This window comes from Malus sylvestris, chromosome 5 (assembly GCF_916048215.2).
Source record: "Malus sylvestris chromosome 5, drMalSylv7.2, whole genome shotgun sequence".
NCBI lineage: Eukaryota > Viridiplantae > Streptophyta > Magnoliopsida > Rosales > Rosaceae > Malus > Malus sylvestris.
Window position 1 is genome coordinate 20168039 of NC_062264.1, and position 21196 is coordinate 20189234.

Sequence of the window (21196 nt, forward strand, 5' to 3'; positions counted from 1 at the left end):
TAATATGTGTAAGAAATTGACTAAGCCTTCTTATGATTAATATGTGTAACTTCTTAGGATAGACGACACGTCGTAAAGGTTATATGGGTTTTCAAAAGGTTTTCACAAAACTTAATGAGTCTTGCATGTTGACATCATATCTGGACACCATTGATGAGTTGCATGTAGATATACGTTCTATGTTGGAGGTTCCAAATAGAGCATACTTTAAGAAAACCTAACCTTCAAAATATGCATGTATAATTCATAAGTAATTGTAAGAACTACGTAAGATTGTTAATGAGATGACGCTTAAATAGATTTTCAAAACTATTTTATTTTGTTTTCTTTACTTTGCCAATTTATTTAATTGTTTTTAATTAAATTTGTTTTTAATATTTTAGGTCATAAGATCAACCTTTTTTAAACTTTGTTTTTAAATAATCAATTAAGATTTAGTTTGAAATAAATTATTCATTCAATCCATGTGGATAACAACCTTACTAGAGTTGACTATACTACGATTACCTTGTATTTTTGCAAGTATTTAAGTATTTTTATCCTTACTTTTGCAGATGGTAAAAATTCTATTAATATACCTTGACTAGTAACCCTCAAGTTGAATTGCGGGAATGTTGTCATCATGACTGCTGAGGTTGTGGTAGTGGAAGCAGAGATGGGTTTTCCATGGACATGTCTACGCATATCTACGCATAGTCGGCGGTGTGAGGGCCTCTGTTCGGCATAGAAAGTATATGTATTGTAGAGAATATTAGGCATAGAGAGAAATAAGAGAGAGAGATGTCCACTTGATACCCAAACTAGTGTATTTATAAGGATCTTGAGAGTTTTATAGGGAAAGTAATCTTCCTCAAATCAGGAGATTAGGCTTGGCAATTACAAATCCCAAGACCTTATAAACTATTCTATATTTCACTGACTTCCCAATGTGGGATTTTAGATGATGTGTTTAATTTGTAAAGGAGAGACAACTTGTACATATGTTAACAGTAAAAAATGATCTGATGCTGACAAAAATTACCAAAACAATTTGTAATTGTGGTAGAAAGTAAAAACAACAGGAAAGAAAATGGTGTGAAGCTTTCTGTTTTACAGTCAACTCTAAAATAAACAATGATACAAGTGTCTCTACTCTCTAGTCGATCAAAAGACAAAATCTTTATATTTTGATGTGGTCGTCTTTCTGTAAGATCGATTGGTGTCTCCGTCAAGAACAATGAGCAAGTCCTCCTCCAAGCCTAAGCATAAAAGCAAGAGCAAGAGCAAAAGCACAACCAGCAGCAAGGGGCCTCCACTTTTCTATGAGTTTGGCCGCAAAGCTAAAGGTTTTCTCTTTAATTGTTCTCCAGATTTCTGTGTTTTTCGTTTCTTGCATCGCAAAAAGCCTGTTCCAGTATTCTCCTAAAACTTCTCACTTTTGGGTTTCGGTAGACTTGCTTACAACGGGATATTCCAAGGGCCAGAAGTTCAGTTTCTCATCCCGCAGTGGTGGTGAAGCGATATGTGTAAAATGTAATCTGAAAATCAACAAGTTACTAGGATCACATATATAACAAATATAACTACAATAAACCAATCAAACAATTAAAGGGAAATAAACTTATCTTCCAAAGTGGAGGAAGAAGAAGCCATGACCGCTAGGGTTTCAAGGAGGAACTTCTACACTCTAGCAGCCGAGAGTCCTTGTGCACAGAAATAGGGTTTTGCACTAGAATAGGATAATGCTGTGAGTGCAGGGACCTCCTAATATATAGATACTCATCCCTTTAATCCGGCCTATTAACTAATTAAAGGGATATTCCAAATCAATTAGGATTTCATTATAGTCCTAAATGGTAACAAATTCTTTGTCAACTAAATAAGGTTTTCATAATTAATTGCACTAAATAAAGACTCCTAACCTAACCAAATAAGGCTCCATAATTTTCTCAACTATTAACTCGGATTGACCAAGTTACTGTATGTCAAGAAACAGTGAGCACATGTTCTTTGACACTCACAACTTACATTCTCCCACTTGAGTGTTTAAGAACATGATCCTTATTTGGCTAAGTGGTAGGTGATCACTGAGTCCCACCAAAATTTGCAATTATACCTTTAACAACTTGTCACTAGTAGTTTAAATATTGGATCATAGAAAATAACATGTAATTGCTTCTACATGTTTACTCTATTACCACAAATATCAAATTACGAGCACAATGTTGCCTGACATCATTTGTTAAATTCAGGATGATAAGCAAAAGATCAACTCCTGAACTGAGCCTCATGCAAGCATGGCTCATATTTTCTGTCAATTTATAATATGATAAGAGGACAAGTAAAATACAACATACTATTTACAAAATTAGGACCTCTTATTAAACTTATGAACAAAACTTAAACAAAAACTCTTAAAATATCAGCTACTAACACTTCAAATTTTAAACACAAAAGGTAATCTCTTACTCCTACTGATTAAAAAAGACAAAATTATATAAATTATTATTACTCCCACTGATTAAGAGATTAAAAAAAAAACTTTGTAAATGTCTACAAAATGAAACAGATATATTTCAAATACTCCCATTAGCAAGACATTAGTCATGGGATCTAAAACATAAAATTTGTGAGCTCAACATCTTTATTCCAGATATTTGTAGGGAAGTGACTCTTGTGACTGAAAAATTATACAAAATCATTTGGTCCGTTTTATTCATCTAACATTTGATAGAAATAGAAAACTTTAACGGAACGTTTTCTGATTGCAACAAAAACATATAATTCCAGAATCATCTTTGGACAGAATCTGATTATATTAGGTTTTCACATCTAAAACATAAAACACAAGGGCAAACGTATATAGTTTCAACACTTTTGAGCAGAAGAAGTATATACAATCTTGTCAATTCCATGTTTAACCGTTCATTGATTTATAGTTGGACTGAATAAGAAAACACTTTTGAGCAGATTAATTATCCATCAATAACATATAAATCACAAGTCCAATTTCTTGAACAACAAACAAGAATTAATAAGAAAAACACTTTTGAGCAGAATATACTCATTAACCCTTCTTGAATTTCCTACAAGATTAGTTGCATATATAAAATATAAACAAGTATGATAATTTATGTTTTATCTACCAAAACTATGACCATTAAAAGCATGCAAAATTGATGAGTGTGAAGCCCATAATACATTATTTCTCCCACTTGGACAAACACTCAAAATTGCAAGATTAAACACTAGAGACAGTGATTTTCATATAACAAAATATAGGCTAGTTGAATCAATTAAGATAGTGTAAGCTCTACCAAAATTTCAGATTTAATCATAATTTAAATAAAACCAATTTACAATCTTTAATATGATCAAAACATGAAAATTTCTTAAATAAATTAAAGGTTCATTTCATTAGATAAATAACCTTTAATATGCCCAAAACATTAAAATTCCTTAAACAAATTTGTTGAGTCACAAAATTGTTGGTTTGGACATAATAAATCAATCTATATGTATCGAAAATTAGGCTTATATAAGGAACAATATCTCAACATTATTAATCGATCTAAAAGTGACAAGTGATTAGATAAACAAATGGCTACGAAATTTATTTTAGTGTATGAGAGAAGACTCATTTATGTTTTAATTCTAAAACAAAGTAGAATTAAGGTAAACACATAGATATCTCAACAACATCAAATTTTCAACAATAATTTTAATCCAATTTAGAACTCACAGAAAATTAAGGCAAAAGATTAGCAAATTTACCTACTCATTCTCGATTCTGCAAGATTCATCATGGATGTAGTCGAGTTGTGGAGGATCGAACTAACTCCAAATTGCATGATTGTTACACCTTTGGGCAGAAACTAATCATGCAAAGAAAATACCTGCATAGCTAGCCAAAACATAAAATACACAAAATACATATAGCTTCAACAGCTTTGGCCAGATGAAAATATGTTAGAAGTACTTTATGATTTGCTATAATACTAATTTATAATTGGTGAGTTATTTCCTAAAATTCCCATTGGGACAAAAGTATTCACCATATAAATTAGAATTCTGATTTTTCAAAATAATCCTTTAGAACAATATTAAATAACCGTTTTGTTGGATATTCAATGATTCTCAAAAGATTCAATCAGACACAAAATATGTCGTTTTTGACATTGAACAATAGAGTTCTCGAAAGAGGAAACATGGTTATTCAGTTATTCGATAGGGACCAAAATGATCAATTAGTAAACTGATGCCATTTTCCAATTTTCTTTCAAAAGACAATTATCATCATAATCAGAATTGATGACCAAACAAAACATTGGTTTAAGCAAAACAAACAAATACATCTTTAAATCAATAATTTAATCAGTGTTGTCTAATAAAAGTCATTAGTATTAAGAATTCGCATTAAATAAAGACATATTGGAATCATAAACTTGTATAATAATCGGTACCAATAGATGTGCACAAATAAGTGAAAATAATATCACATAACAAAACTAGTTTTGAAGTACCAAAATTCAGCAGTACTACTTTAGTTTGCAAATTCACTAAAAAATCACTTCTCTTTAGATTGTCATGAAAATTTTTAGGTATGCACTAGACATATATGGCTACTATTTCGCAAAATTTCATGATTGTTAAAATTTTATAAGCGAGCCAAAAAAAAAAGAATTCGAAAGGAGATGTGCTGCAGAAACTGCAAAAAAAAAAAATCTGCATGCAGACCTAAGATTAAAAAATTCACTAAATACTCCTTTTTCATTCAATGTGCATAAAAATTTCCAGACATAAAGTAGACATACAATGCTACTATTTCCTAAAGGTTTATAATTTTTTTTTTTTTTAAGTTTGACAAGTATACGAGAGGCAAATTCGAAATGGGATATGCTGCAGAAAGTGCAGAAAATCTGTAGTACAACTGAGATGAAAAATTGACTAAACATTCATTTTCCATACGATGTATATGAAAATTTCCAGAAGTAGATACATAAAGCTGAAATATCACAAAATTTCATAATTTTTGAGATTTTATAAATGGGCTAAAAATAAAGTCGAAATGGAATGTGCTGCAGAAGCTGTAGAAATTCCAAACTACATACCCGAGACTAAAACAAAATTCACCAATAATTCATTTTGCAGCCAATTGTCGTGCAATTTCCAGATTTAAACTAGATATATCGATCTATATCATACTAAAATTTCATGAATTTAGGAATTGAATGGGTATACCAAAATAATATCACAAACAGACAATGTTGCAGAAATTTGAAAATTTTAGTAGCATAATCTCCTTTTTAAATTTTACAATGATTTCATGTCATGCCAAAATGACGTGAGAACTTTTAATTATAAAAATCATATACTAACATAGCATGATAAAATTACATAATAATTCACAATTGACCATGAGTAGTTTTAAAATAACCTTTAGCATGTCCATAATGTATCAAAATCTCCCTTTAAGATAAGAACATAATTCAAAAGGGAAACCAAAAACGCCCAGTCATTAGTGTGTGTTGAAAACAGAAATATAATGGAACGAAGTTACCCGAAAAAATGTAAAAGCCTTGAGTGGTGAATGATTCTTGAGATGAGTCGCGGACTAAGTCGCTCTCTTTAAGACTTTTCGCGGCTCTGCCCAAAGTGTGCAAGCAGTTCACAAACACCACGTCGTCCCCAGGATAAAACAGCCCAGAACCTTCTTCTGATAAGATTCTTCCTTGCACACCGGAAGAACCTTCGAACTAAACCTTTTCGATATGTTGCTTTTTAAATTAATATGTAAAACTATTTTTTCTTTCTCTGTTAGCTACTGAACCTACGCATCACTAGTGTGTGTGTGTATATATATATATTATTTATATAAAGAGACGTTGAGGGGGTAATTGGGATTGCAAAACCGTTGCAAATCAAAACGGACAAATCATAAAAGCCACAACGGGACAAAATCAAAACATAAGTAAATTCAAACCGGAAATAAAAACAAAACGGTTTGATTGCATAACTCCTTAAGCCAAAATCAATTTGACTTTTAATATTGGTAATAAAGCAAAATGTTGTGTATATAATATTGGTAGTAAAACAAAACATAAATATATTTAAATATTTAAATAAAAACATATTTGTTCCAACAATCCCCCACTTGTTTTTATTTAAAAAAATATATATCAAACAACATATCATAAAGCTATGCATAAGTAAAGGTGTTTCTCAACTTGAACCTGTACATAGTGTTAGTGATCCAGATTATACTAGAGTAACTTATAGTTTTGAACTCTATCTCTGACAACACCACACACATAACTTTATTAAGGTGAAGTTCAAAAAGCCAGCACATTACGGCCATGTGCTTGTATCCCAGTATAGTGAACGCTCTAGAAACTTGCCCAAGATTTCATAGGAAGCGGCCTCACTTCCACATTCACATAGGTAAGACTATCAAAAATATTCCTGTAGCTTGATATCCCACTCAACATAGAGTACAGACCTTATTAAGAGAAAAAATCTCAACCTAAAAACGCTTCAAGATGTCATGCTTCTTAGGGATGGACATGGAATAATATTCCAAATTAAAATTAGCAAGACTTCACTCATATCACTTGTGACTTGTTATTACCCTTTGAACCTATTTCTTAGGATCTCCAGTCTATAGGTTGGGTTGCTATCACAAATGACTCAATTTTCTACGGGCTTTAGTCCCATCCCTTTCGAGGTTTTTCAAACCTTTTCTTGTGTTAGTCCTTTCGTCAAATGATCAACCAAATTTTCTTCAGACCGTATATGACTGGAATCGGTTTCTCCCATAAAGGGGTATCTGACAGTAGGTTTCTCAACCATCTTGCTTCTTCTCCCATAAGGGGTATCTGACATTAGGTTTCTCAACCATCATGCTTGTTCTCCCATAAAGGGGTATCTGACAGTAGGTTCATAAATTTTAGAAGAATTAGAACCCCCACTATTTCGAAGATTGAAAGAAAATTTATTCTCATAAAATCAGCATCAAGTGACTCAATTATGACATGGTTTTTCAAATCATAAAATCTATATGCTTTGCTATTACATGCATAACCAATAAAAACATATTCATATGCTCTACTAGCCAATTTCGATCTTTTTAGATCAGGTTTACGAACATAAGTTAAAGAACCCCAAGTTTTGAAATACAACACATTTGGTTTCTTATTTTTCCAATTTTCATAAGGAGAGATATTCGATTTTGAGTTAGGAATTCTATTTAACACATAACATACAGTCAACACAATTTCATGGCAGATTGATTACGTCTTAAAATTGTTGAAAACTGAAATATAATGGAACGAAGTTACCCGAAAAAATGTAAAAGCCTTGAGTAGTGAATGATTCTTGGGATGAGTCGCGAACTAAGTCGCTCTCTTTAAGACGTTTCGCGGCTCTGCCCAAAGTGTGCAAGCAGTTCACAAACACCACGTCGTCCCCAGGATAAAACAACCCAGAACCTTCTTCTGATAAGATTCTTCCTTGCACACCGGAAGAACCTTCGAACTAAACCTTTTCGATATGTTGCTTTTTAAATTAATATGTAAAACTATTTTTTCTTTCTCTGTTAGCTACTGAACCTAAGCATCACTAGTGTGTGTGTGTGTGTATATATATTATGTATATAAAGAGATGTTGAGGGGGTAATTGGGATTGCAAAACCGTTTGCAAATCAAAACGGACAAGTCATAAAAGCCACAACGGGACAAAATCAAAACATAAGTAAATTCAAACCGGAAATAAAAACAAAACGGTTTGATTGCATAACTCCTTAAGCCAAAATCAATTTGACTTTTAATATTGGTAATAAAGCAAATTGTTGTGTATATAATATTGGTAGTAAAACAAAACATAAATATATTTAAATATTTAAATAAAAACATATTTGTTCCAACAGTGTGTGTATTTGAGAAATTTCCCAAAAGCATTTGAGTCTCAACTTTGCAATTTTATGTTTGAAGATGAAAGTCACAAAGGACAAACGTAGCAAAGAAAGTCTCAACATTAATTGGTCCCAACTATCAGTGATAGAAGCATAAGGGAAATCAAAAGTTACCAAATTCTTATTACTGAAGAGGGATTCTTTCAGGCATAACAATAGATGGAAGCGTAATCAACTTAATTAATATGTATGGGAAAGTTAGTTTCCAAAAGCAGATGGACTTTATATTCAAATTAGTTCAACTAATCAACTAATACACCAAAGTGGCCATACCATTATTCTTGTAAACCATTACTCAAAAATATGTAGCGGACTGGAATAAACGAAATTAAATGCAATTGAGGAAAATCCTCAAAGCCTCATTCTAGGCATTAGGAATTGAAGGCCCAGAAAACATAAAATGTGAACATGATATAAGATCACAATGGCTAACCCAAATGATCTCCTGACGGCAAGTGATTCACATTGAAAAACCTTCGAAAACAACCGAAATTTTAAACCTGATCATTGACACGGTGCACTAGAAGAGAGAAGCGTGCAAAATAATTATTAATTTAAAATGGGATTCCAAAACAAGGAACCCTAACCATTGCCCAGGAGCAACACAAATGCCATCCAAGCGGATCAAAGCCAATCTTGATATTAATCATGTTAAAAAAAAAATAATAGTTAAATCAAATTAGTTAGATGCATATGTGTCAAGCCTTCGAACTTTAAATCCAATGCAAAATTATTATTAATTAGATATATATATTAGAGGTATAGCCATATATAAAGCAATCAGATTTGCTTCTTAATTAATCATTATCACGACATGGCTAAGAAAACTTATCTTTATGTTTTCCCATGACAGCAAAACAAAACCATTTTTTATAATTACATGAGAATCATGAAGTCAGAAAAGTGATTATAAAAATACTCTAAAAATAAGCGGAAGCCTCAGGATCGATAAATAAAAGACCTTTAACTAAAACACAAACTAATTGTGCCTTCAGTTTGTCAAAAATTTGTTCAAACAGATTACCTTTAAACTGAACCCCCAAGCTTTGCAAATTCCCTAGCAGTTTCGTATCTGTAGACAAAAATAATACAACTACACGAAGAAGCAGTTTCTGCAGATGGGTCAGATTAAATAAAAACTAATAATAATAACATCTAAATAATTATTTGCAAAGCCAATATGATAATCGCTCCACATATTGAATTATCAGCAATTAAATCAATGAATCATATTATTCGCGGAAGCATTACACATTGTAAAGGATAAAAAGTTATGGCATGATATTTGATCGTTACCATTATATTCAAAACCAACCATGATCGAAATTCTGAATCCTAGACAAGTTGAGAGGCTCTGATACCACATGTAAGATTACTAGAATCACAGATATAACAAATATAACTACAATAAATCAATCAAACAATTAAAGGGAAATAAACTTATCTTCCAAAGCGGAGGAAGAAGAAGCCATGACTGCTAGGGTTTCAAGGAGGAACGTCTACACTCTAGCAGCCGAGAGTCCTTGTGCACAGAAATAGGGTTTTGCACTAGAATAAGATAATGCTGTGAGTCCAGGGACCTCCTAATATATAGACACTCATCCCTTTAATCCGGGGAAATTTGGAAAAATAACCAAATTTTAGACCCCATATAGAATTATAGCCACCATATTAATTTTATGATAATTATAACCAAAACTTGATGTAAAAGTACTAATATACCCTTAATATTAGGGTTTCTCACAACAATCAAAACAAACCTTTAAACTATCCTAAAATGAGAAATTAATCTTCATCACTTTTTTGTTTTCACTATTCACTTTGCATATGCAATTTCGTATTCTTTCTTTATCCACTGGAAAAATATATTGGAATATATGCAATTTAGTCAGTGAAACACTAAATCGAAGTATCTAATTACAAAAATAATAATTAGCTATGGAATTAGTACCTTCTCAAGAACATTCTCATAGGTTGTCTTGCTAATTAAAGAGAAAGTTAATTTAGTGGCCTCAATCTGCAGTAATCCTCAACATTTTAAGGTAGTTTAAGGGTTGTGTTGTGGTTGTTATGAGAAACCCCAGTATTAAGGGTATATTAATACTTTTACATCAAGTTTTGGTTATAATTATCATAAAATTAAAATGGTGGTTATAATTCTATATGAGATCTAAAATTTGGTTATTTTTCCAAATTTCCCTTTAATCCGGCCTATTAACTAATTAAAGGGATATTCCAAATCAATTAGGATTTCATTATAGTCCTAAATGGTAACAAATTCTTTGTCAACTAAATAAGGTTTTCATAATTAATTGCACTAAATAAGGACTCCTAACCTAACCAAATAAGGCTCCATAATTTTCTACTCGGATTGACCAAGTTACTGTATGTCAAGAAACAGTAAGCACATGTTCTTTGACACTTACAACTTACAGTATGTTCGTATCTTGGCACACCCTCTAAAACGTTAGACAGAAAGTTGATCCTTTTTTTGGTTTGTTTTCAGAACCTTACATGTTCAACCTCCACGAAGAATGGAGCACAATTGAGTGCAGCTGTTGCAGGATCAGACACAAATACAAGAATGCCACCTTCAACTGCCGAATAGATATGGATTCAAAAGTGGGTTTGGTTCAATATAGTTTTACTGTTGCCTAATAAGTTTGAGCTCTGCTGTTTTTCGTTCGGATCAAGGTTTTCTTTATTTCCCCCTTGTTATGACAGGTTACTGGAACATTAAGTATGAAGTTTCTGTCAACCACAAAGACCGCAGCTTCATTCAGCTTGCTGGAGTACAAATCGGGCAAGGTACTGTTCTCATTGTTTGAGCAATTTTTTTTGTTTGGAAACTCCTTGAATTGGTGTTCTTGTTATGAAATCTGCGACACAAAAAATAACAACAAAATAAAAGAAATTTCTGTTGCCGAAATTGCTCACCCTTTTGAAGCTGCATGATAATCACATTTAATTCAAATTATAAAACAACTCACTTGTCTTGATTTCACAGCTCGGGTTTCAAACACGCCAAGAATATGGTGCCGCAGCTCTGTCTGTTTCTCTGTGCTAGTCCCCTGCAACCAACGTTTCAGCAACTGTCGATAGTGCAAGCATTGCCGTCGGTGTGGAGGCAGAATACAAAACTGCTTCCAGCACTTTCTCCAAATGTAGTGCAGGCATTAGCATGAAGAGTCTCAATTCTGATGCTTCAATAATTCTGTAAGTCGTTTCATTTCAATCTACAAACCCTATAACTATGAAGGCGGATAAAGCGTCTGATTTAAACTAAACTTATCAACAAATTTAACAACAAATTTTGTAGAGGCCAAATGCAGATTTGAGTTACTGTTATGCTATCTTTGTGATATTTTTAGGGCAAACAAGGGTGACTTGCTAACAGCATCGTACCTTTATTAACTTGATCAAGAAAAGAAGAGTGCAGCAGCGGTAGAGTTCACTAAGAACCACTCAAAAAAGAGAAGCACCTTGACAGTTGGAGGATCGTGGGCGGTTGCTCATCAAACAGTGGTGAAAGCTAGACTCGATGTTCGCGGAGATGTTAAGACTGTCCTGCAGTATAGTATTAGACCCAAGTCGTGCTTGTCTTTCCCGGGCGAGTTCAACGTCAAGGAACTTGATAAGATTCCTAAAGTTAGAATGGCACTTTCTCTTGCTCTTTAAATGATTTCCCAATTTTCATATGCAACTGATGCAATTCTTATATAGATGTTTATACTGATAAATTTTTCAAGATCTGTATGATTCTATCAGTTGAGAAAGCTTCCAGTTCAACAGGTCTAGTACTCTCACTTTCTTTTAAGTGTTGTTTTCTCATAAAAAGGTCAAAAAACAGAAAGAAAAAAAAATTTCTTTTCTTTTCATTCACTTGCTACCCTAAACTTGAATGTGGCCTAGTACGCGTCCTTATTTCCTCGCCCTGCAAGAAATAGGTTTCCAATCGAACTGGGAGTATCCCGCCCTCCACCGCCATGCCTTTGAATCGAGAAAAACTTGTTTGAGGTTTAACTTGCCATTAAACTTTGCTGAGTGGCAGTACTAACCATTCAAAACTTGTCATGTGCTAATTATTAAGTATAATTTTATATCACACAATTTTATACCATACAATTTTATACAATTATGTGTTACAAAATTTATACTCAAAACTCACCATGTGGCAAGTTTTGAGTGGTTGGTAATTTCACTCAGCACAGTCCAGTGACAAGTTAAAGAAAGATTTTTAGTGTGACAAGAACACGAAGTAGTACATCACGTGTAACTACGCAAATGGTGGGATATGTGTGTTAAAAAGTTAATAACTTAAAAAATAAAATTTAAATAATTTCATTTATTCAAGGATGGTAATTAATTAAAACTTAATATCCAAAAAAACAAATCACCAATAAATAATCCAAACATAAGGGAAAATTGTTCAAAAAATCAACCAAAAACAAAGGAGGGGTTCGGCCACTTAGTGGAATTCGGCCCCAATTGTCTTATTTCAGTTAAAAAATAAGTATCATCTGGAGAGTCAGAAACCTCCATCTTTGTAGTCTCTGAATCGTCCACTTGCACGAAATTTGATTCAAACTTCTTACAACGAGAATGATATTCATCTACAACCTTCTTGGGAGCTAGGCAAACACGGGACCAATGATCATTGGAACCACAGCGATAGCACATATCTGCATCCATGGTTTCAGGTGCTTTGTCCTTATTCTTGAAGTTCGGGGCCTTGGGAGTGAGGTTTGAGCACTTCGGGGCTTTGTTTCCTCCCTTGGATGGGCCTTGACTATGTTGACCTTGGTGGGATGGCTTCTGGCCTCCCCTACCACGCCTCTTTTGGCGTTTTGGGCGTTGATTAGTGCTATAATGCGCTTCAGGCACATCAGTCGCCTTAGTAGGTTGAGCTTGATGATTCTTCATCAACAGCTGGTTTTTCTTTTCAGCAAGAAGTAAAACAGAGATCAAATTCGAGAACTTGGTGAACTTTTGAGCTCTATATTGTTGCTGCAGGACAATATTAGAAGCAGAGAAGGTCGAATAGGTTTTCTCCAGGAGATCCTCTTCAGTCAAAGTTTCATTGCAAAACTTGAGAGGTGATCAGATTCGACAAATTTCAAAATTATATTCATTCACAGACTTAAAGTCTTGGAAGCGTAAGTGCTGTTGGAAGCGTAAGTGCTGTTAGTCGTTTCTTGCTTCATGCAAGAATATGTCATTTTGGTGATCAAAAGGATCAGCCAAAGCAACCCATAATGCACGTGGATCTTCCTCAACAAGATACTCAGTTTGTAGAGCGTCATGGATATGTCTTCGAATGAAGATCATAACAGTGGCCTTTTCAGCTTCGCCAACAGGTTCATCTGTTGCTTCTTCAATGGCAGGACGCAAGTTCTTTGCAGTGAGGTGGAACTTCACATCTTAAACCCACTTGAGGTAGTTTCTTCCAGAGAACTCCAAAGCGGTGAAGTCGAGTTTGTTCAAATTCGACATGTTCCTATCACAAAATAGATGGACAAGATGTGGTTAGTGTAATGGAGAAAAAAAAATCAATCCATTCACATAGGAGTAAAACATATAGGTTCTAATAGACATGTATTGGTTTAATTTTTGCATGAAAAAAATCTTCAGGTTTTCATGGGTGATGTTTTAAAGTGAAAACTTCAGGTTTTCAAACAAGGCATATTTATAAGAAACTTCGGGTTTCAAAAATAATTATGAACTTCAGGTTCATATATTCCTGCAGGCAAACACAAATATATATATATATATATATATATATATATATATATAAGCAAATATGCAACAAGAATATGCAAAAATATAACTTTTAGGTGTACAAATATAAATGAATTAATTTATTTGGACTTCGGGCCAAATTAAAATGTGGGTGAAAAATATAAAACCCATTGGGCCTAAAATAATTAGGCGAATAAAATTTGGGGCCCAAAAAATAAATAAATAAAGCCACGGGTGGCTAAAAAAATTTTGTGCCGTGCATTCCAGGCCCAAGAATGGGCTGGATTTGGACTCGGTTGTAGGCTGCAGGCTTACGGGGAGGACGGGATAGTGGGGGTGGGTTGCTGCAGGTAAGCCCAGATAAAAAAACATATGGGCCGCTGCAGGAAGGGCCTAAAAGGGTTTTTAGGTCACTGCAGGGAGCCCAAAAGAAAAACAGGCCATGGAGGGTTCAAACCCAAAAAAAAAGGACGTGGGTCACAAACCCAGTCGTGCTGGATGTGTACAGCCGGGGAAGAACGCGGGGTTTTGGTCGACGGTGCCACGTCAAGCGGTCGGCGTTGGGACAAGGATGCTTAGTACGAGTCTGTGGGTCTTTAAAAACCTCAAAATAAGAATGGAGATTTGAAAAAAAAAATCTCGACATTCGTTGTGAAACCCTAGAATTTCGAATCGGGTTTTTTGACAAGCTTCAGGCAGTCAAACATGGTGACCCGATGTGTGAGGGTGGCATGCAGGCCATCCTGCGATGGCAAGGGACGTCGTGGTTGGCGTCGGGGTGTTCTGGGTTTCAACTTAGATCTCTCGGCTTTGGCACAGTTCAGTCGCAAGCTGCAGGCTTGGGTGAGTGCTCGAGGTCATGGGTCCCAGGCCATGATTCCCAATTTCATTTTATTTTAATTCAAATATAACTCAATTATATGCATATTCAAAATAATAATATGTTAATTGAATTCAATTTGATGCAATTCATATACAATTTTATTGATGCATATGCAATTCATAGCAAACATCAAATTCACATAATTCAACAATTATGATTATGAGGCATACACAATTTATGTAGAATCTAAAATTCGTAAAACGTAAAGTTGGGTCATGCATCATGGTGAATGTTCATGCTATCAGGGCTGCAAAAATACCGAGTTAAAAGCCGTTGTTTTGAAAAAACCTGATTGCGTGATGATATGGATGAACTGATTTGATGCAGAAAAATTCTTCAACGTCAGATTCCTAAGCGCAGCAGTAGGAGCGTGATGATAACATGTTGTGGTCTATTTTATCTAAAAATATTTAGGGTGGCCGGCGGCAAGGAGAAGGGAGAGAGATGTCTTTGTAGAAATGTAAGGGAATATGTGCGTGTTGTTATCCCTCCTACATTATGCCTTTATTTATAGTAAAAGAGGAGAAGAGATATTTCTTCTTCCTCAAGGAATACAAGATGCAATAGGAAATGATAACTAGAATAAAATCTAACCTAAGATTTATACAATTACACTTAAACTATAGGCCTTGTTTGACATGCCATATAAAGGATCGGATAGTATTAATAATACGGTAGAAGTTGTTTGGTGCTCATCTGTACTAATTAAGCACCGGATAAATTAAACCGGTCTCACCATTTTAATACCCCTCACGCCTGCTAACTTATCCTCCCTGGAACCTCCGTATAATTAGTCGGGCAAATCATGCTCGTGCTCTCAACCTCTCTACTTGCATCGCAACATGCTCATCCAAATATTCCATCTCTCCCTCCCTCCCCACCTCCAATCAACATCAACCATATATAAACAGAAAATTAGAGGTGGCAAATTAAACCCAGGCCATGGCGTCCCTATTCAGACATCCATGATGGCAGATCGAACTAGAATTGGAGAGCTGCGTTGTCTGAATCAACTCGTTATGAGAACCTGTACCGTCGCCGCCCATGACCCACTGCTTCTCTGTAACTGCTCGCATCACCATCTTGCACTCGAGTCTGCCATTGTTGTTGTATCTTGAAATGAGATCCCATGGTTGCGAACTGTTGCCGCCTTGAACCACTGCACGAACCCAAACCCAGAAAGCATAAAATCCATTGCGTCGCCCCCACATAGCACAAGACCCGATTGCATTGAACCATTGCAGACCACTGGGGGACAAACACTGCCAAAAAAAAAATCCTTAATTTACCTTTTTTTTCAAATCAGGTTCTAATCTAATTTGGCGGCTTTTCATTTGCCTCCTATCTTGAAGATAGGATTTGCTTCCTGTCAAAAACATTTTTTTTTCTTTTTTTGAATCCGATTGCCAAACACAATATAAATAATGGGATGTACTATCCACACACCATTTTTTACTTCTCACACACCTCTTGTTAATTTCTGTCCGTTGATCTTCTTCAATTCATCCGATCCAATGACCAAAAACCAAAAAGGTATGGGAGAGTAAAAATGAATGTGTGGATATCATACCCCTAAATAATACAATCATTAATCTGATACTACACCAAACACTCGATTAATTTAATCAGTACTATCTAGTGTTATTTACAACAAAGAAAGCAATTGTTTAATTAAACTTAGGCCATGGCGTCCCTATTCAGACAACCATGGTGGCAGATCGAACTAGAATTCGAGAGCTGCGCTGTCTGCGTCAACTTGTTATGGGAACCCGCACCGCCGCCGCCCATGACCACTTACAACAAAGAAAACAATTGTTTAATTAATTTGTCATGGACTCAAGGCCCACCACAACCACAGCTTTCCACAGACCCCTCTCTCCTTTCCCCTCTTCTCTGTCGTCCTCTTTCTTCTCTATCCTTCACATTGGTCTCTCTCTCTCTCTCTCCTCGACCTCTCTCATCCTTTCCTTCCCCGCTCCACCAGCCTACTGTTTGAGATCATCCACCGCTTCGAAGGTGAGGGAGAAGAGGAGGGAGGCGAAGATTAGATTAGATAGAGACTGAAGTTTTAGACTTCAGTTTTTGTAATTCCAAATTGCACCAAAGATTTCAATATTTCAAAAACTGCCTCAAAATAATTCAACCCGTGTCGTCGGCGTATCGGATGCGTGTCCGACCCGTTGACCGGTGTCTTGGCGAGTCTCTTGACAGTGTCCAAGCCGTGTCGGGGGCGTATTGTCGGCGTGTCGAAGTCGACACTTCGGAGTTTTGGAGTGTCGGTGCGACCTAGCTTCTGTGGGTAGAGCGGATTGCTTGGAACACTTCCGATTTGCGGTGAGCAGCCAAATGGCCCGGGCTTCTGCTCCTGCAGTTTTTCCATGGAAATACCATGTGTTTCTGAGTTTCAGAGGTGAAGACACCCGCAGGGGTTTTACAAATCATTTATACAAACAGTTGGAGGCGCGAGGAATCAAGACTTTCAGGGACGAACCAGAACTTGAAAGAGGGACAGATATCAATCCAGAGCTCCTGAGGGCAATTGACCAATCAAGGTCTGCAATCATAGTTTTTTCGACAAACTTTGCTTCTTCAGGTTGGTGTTTGCGAGAAGTTACTCATATTGTTCGTTGCATGGAAGAGAAAGAGAGAATTTTCCCCATTTTTTATGACGTGGATCCTTCTGATGTACGCCATCAACGAGGGAGTTTTGGGGAAGCCTTTGCGGAACATGAAGTAAATTATCCGGAACAAATGGAGGAGGTAATTGAGTGGAGAAAGTCGTTAAAAAGGGTGGCTAATTTCGCTGGGTGGAATTCAAAGGATTATAGGTAAGCGTGGGATTCAGCAACTGACGTTTATTTTACGGTGTGATGATTTTTTATTTACGTCGTTTGTTCTTCTTGTAGGTATGATACAGAGCTTATCCAAGGAATCGTCAATACACTATGGGAGAAAGTGCACCGTACGTTTTCAATGTTAGATTCCTCAGAGAGGTTTGTCGGAACTGATTCTAAACTGGAGGAAATAGATTTGCTTTTAGATACAGATGCAAACGATGTTCGCTTTATAGGGATATGGGGGATGGGTGGAGTGGGTAAGACAACCCTAGCTAGATTAGTTTACGAGAGAATTTCTCATGATTTTGAAGGTAGCAGCTTTCTTGCTAATGTTAGAGAGGTGTGCTCTAAGGATGGTATAGCTCATCTACAAAAGCAGCTTCTTTCTGAAATCTTAGGGGAAAATAACATGCAAATTTGGAATACTTATCGCGGAATCACTATGATAAGTAGGTGTTTATGTAATAAAAAGGTTCTTCTCATACTCGACGATGTGGATCAATTAGACCAACTGGAAAAGTTGGTCAAACAAAAGGAGTGGTTTGGTTTCGGGAGTCGAGTCGTTGTTACAACTAGAGATGAACGTTTGTTAGTTGAACATGGTATAGAGATGGTATATGAGGTTAAGCCATTAACCCAAGATGAAGCTCTTTCTCTCTTTAGTTGGAAAGCCTTTAAAGATGATGAGTTGGAAGAAGATTTTTTAGAACTGTCTAAATGTTTCATCAGTTATGCAAGTGGTCTTCCATTAGCTCTTAAAACTTTAGGGTCTTTATTGTACAAAAGAGGTCGAGATGAATGGAAGAGTGCACTAGATAAACTGAAGCAAGCTCCTTTTAGGACAACTTTTGAAGCATTGAAAATAAGTTATGATACACTTGATGAGTTTGAGAAGAGAATCTTCCTTGACATTGCATGTTCCCATGATTTTTGTGGAAAGGAGCGAATAATTGAAAGACTAGAAAACTCTAGCTTTGCTGGTGGCGCTCGCATGGTGGTAGATGTTCTTATTGAGAAATCTCTCATAAGTATTTCAGACTCTTACGTTCATGTGCATGATTTGATACAAGAAATGGCATGGGAGATTGTTCGACGAGAGTCTTACGATGAGCCAGGTGGTCATAGTCGGTTGTGGCTTCCTAAAGATATCTTGCATGTGCTTGCAAAGAATACGGTAAGAAGTTGCTTGAAAATGAAAATACCAAAGCTCGGATAGGACACTATAATACTATTTAACATGATAAGAGACTTGATTACGAAATTAACTATTTGTTTAATCTTATTTATCAGGGATCAGAAGCAATTGAGGGCATAGTCTTACGTTTGAGTGAAGAAGGTACTACTAATTAAGCTACTGTGAAAGTTTGATGTAGTACCTTGGATAGGAGGCATTCATCTATGCATTTATATCTAAATAAGTATTGATGCATCGAATTGGAAGTAATTTTGGGTTTGGCTTTATTACCTAGGGTCATAATAAATTCCTGGCTAGGCTCAATGTGTTGGGACTATTGGGGTTCAGCCTTTTCACCTTATATTTTCTTGTAAGCCTAGATGGCTGGGCAGTTTTTGAATGTTAAAGTAAAAGTAAAGAGTTTATTCTCTTCTGGTCTATCAACTTGGGTATTCCATAGGAATGAACAATTTTCTTTGTTCTTGCTATTCTCATTTGTGCGAATCAACAAGAATTTAGGGTTTATTGTGTTCTAAAGTTTGTGTCCTTTTTCCTGTATTATCCGTTGCATCACTTTGTCAAATTCCATGTTGCTAGGAAATACACTCTCAGGCTCTAAGTTCAAAAGAAATATCGTAAATGCATAAGACATTACCAATTTTCTGACTTTGTTCTTTGGACAGCTCGAAGAGGACTGAATCTGCGAACTGGTTTTTTCACCTTCAGGCAAATTAAAGCTGCCACTAACAACTTTGATCCTGAAAACAAAGTCGGGGAAGGCGGTTTTGGGTCTGTCTACAAGGTACCGTTTAATCCAACCTACGTCTTTTCCCCTATTTTTGTGTGTCCTGAATTAACTATTTGGCTTTTACGTAAAATGCAGGGTATATTGTTGGATGGTACTATAATTGCGGTTAAGAAACTATCATCAAAATCAAAGCAAGGAAACCAGGAATTTTTGAATGAAATAGGCATGATATCTGCTTTGCATCATCCAAATCTTGTCAGATTGTATGGATGGTGTATTGAATCAAACCAATTACTGTTGGTATATGAATACATGGAAAATAATAGCCTTGCACGTACTTTGTTTGGTAAGCTTAATTATCAAGTTTAGTAACAAAATTACACAGGAATGGTGAATTAAAGGGACCTGGAAATTCATGTTTGTTTCAGGTCCATTAAAGCTGGACTGGTCTACAAGGCAGAAAATATGCATAGGTATAGCAAGAGGTCTGGCTTTTCTGCATGAGGAGTCGACACTGAAGGTTGTACATAGAGACATTAAAGCTACAAATATATTGCTAGACCAAGACCTCAACGCAAAGATCTCTGACTTCGGTTTGGCCAAGCTTAACGACGAGGAGTACACTCACATTAGCACCAGAATTGCTGGAACCATGTAAGCGTGCTGCTACTATATTCTACATGCTTGTTTATTGAAATGTCCCCTGGAACTAATGTCATGCCTAACTCCTTGAAACTCAATTTGTTGTGCAGAGGATACATGGCTCCAGAATATGCACTATGGGGTTATTTAACAAATAAAGCAGATGTTTACAGTTTTGGTGTAGTTGCATTGGAAATTGTTGCTGGAAAGAGCAACATGAAATATATACCAAATGAGAACTTAGTATGCCTTGTGGATTGGGTAAGATCTTCATTCTAAGTGCTTGAGTACATGTCAACGTTGACTAGCTAATCTCAGCTAATCTTTTTTATCTGCTTATTTCAGGCTCTTGTTTTACAACAAAAGGGGAACTTAATAGAGCTAGTGGATCCAAGCTTGGGGTCCCATTTTGAAGTGGAAGAGGCGATTACAATGGTCAAGGTAGCTCTCTTATGCATCAATCCAGCATCAGCTCTCAGGCCGACCATGTCTGCAGTAGTGAGCATGCTTGAAGGACGGACACTTGTTCATGAACTGAAGTTATCAGCCTTGAGAAACCCGTTTGATCCAACTGCACAGGGGAGCACAAGTGGAACTCAGAACCTTGTTGGTTCATCAGATGCAACATGTGTTAATTCTGCTACTACGTCCTCAGATCTCTATAAAATTGGTCCTAGTAGTAGTACACCTACTTTTTTTTTTTTTTTTTTTTTTTTGGGTAACGTAGTAGTACATCTACTTAGTAATTAACGTAAGGGTTGTGATCTTCACACACCCTTAACTACTTTTCCCACACCTTTCCTATTTTTTTAGTACTTAATTGGTATTCTACTATTTAATCTTCCATATATACTCCTCCCTATTTAATCTTTCATTAATTACCATCAAAAAGTAGGAAGGGTATATATGAAAGATTAAATAGTAGGATACCAATTAACTATTAAAAAATAGGAAGGGTGTGGGAAAAGTAGTTAAGGATGTGTGAAAATCACAACCCTTAACGTAAACCTTGTTCTGCGCTCAACTATGCAAATTCTCGTGTAATGATAAGTAGTACGTTCACTCTCCAATATCAATGCTTTAGCTTCGTACTTTCGTTTACAGGACGTAAGAATAAAGGCTCTTAATCAGTTGAGCTAACTCTAAATGGTTTGCTACATTCGCGAAGTAGAAGCTTTATGTAACAAAGCAAGTGGAGAAAGAAAAAATACAGTAATTTTAAGTG

General features: G+C 35.6%; 1 protein-coding gene and 1 pseudogene across 1 annotated transcript; both read left to right on the forward strand.

Annotated features, from left to right (window-relative positions):
• The first annotated feature begins 1216 nt into the window (after positions 1-1216).
• LOC126622618 (mitochondrial outer membrane protein porin 2-like) lies at positions 1217-11626 on the forward strand (annotated as a pseudogene).
• Positions 11627-16241: 4615 nt separating this feature from the next.
• On the forward strand, positions 16242-21041 carry LOC126621882 (disease resistance protein RPV1-like). Its single transcript, XM_050290496.1, has 8 exons — positions 16242-17398; positions 17477-18581; positions 18698-18743; positions 19265-19383; positions 19465-19675; positions 19758-19983; positions 20082-20232; positions 20317-21041. The coding sequence occupies exons 1-8, from the start codon at positions 16917-16919 to the stop codon at positions 20719-20721; spliced, it is 2745 nt and encodes a 914-aa protein (XP_050146453.1). The 5' UTR covers positions 16242-16916; the 3' UTR covers positions 20722-21041.
• Positions 21042-21196: the final 155 nt, after the last annotated feature.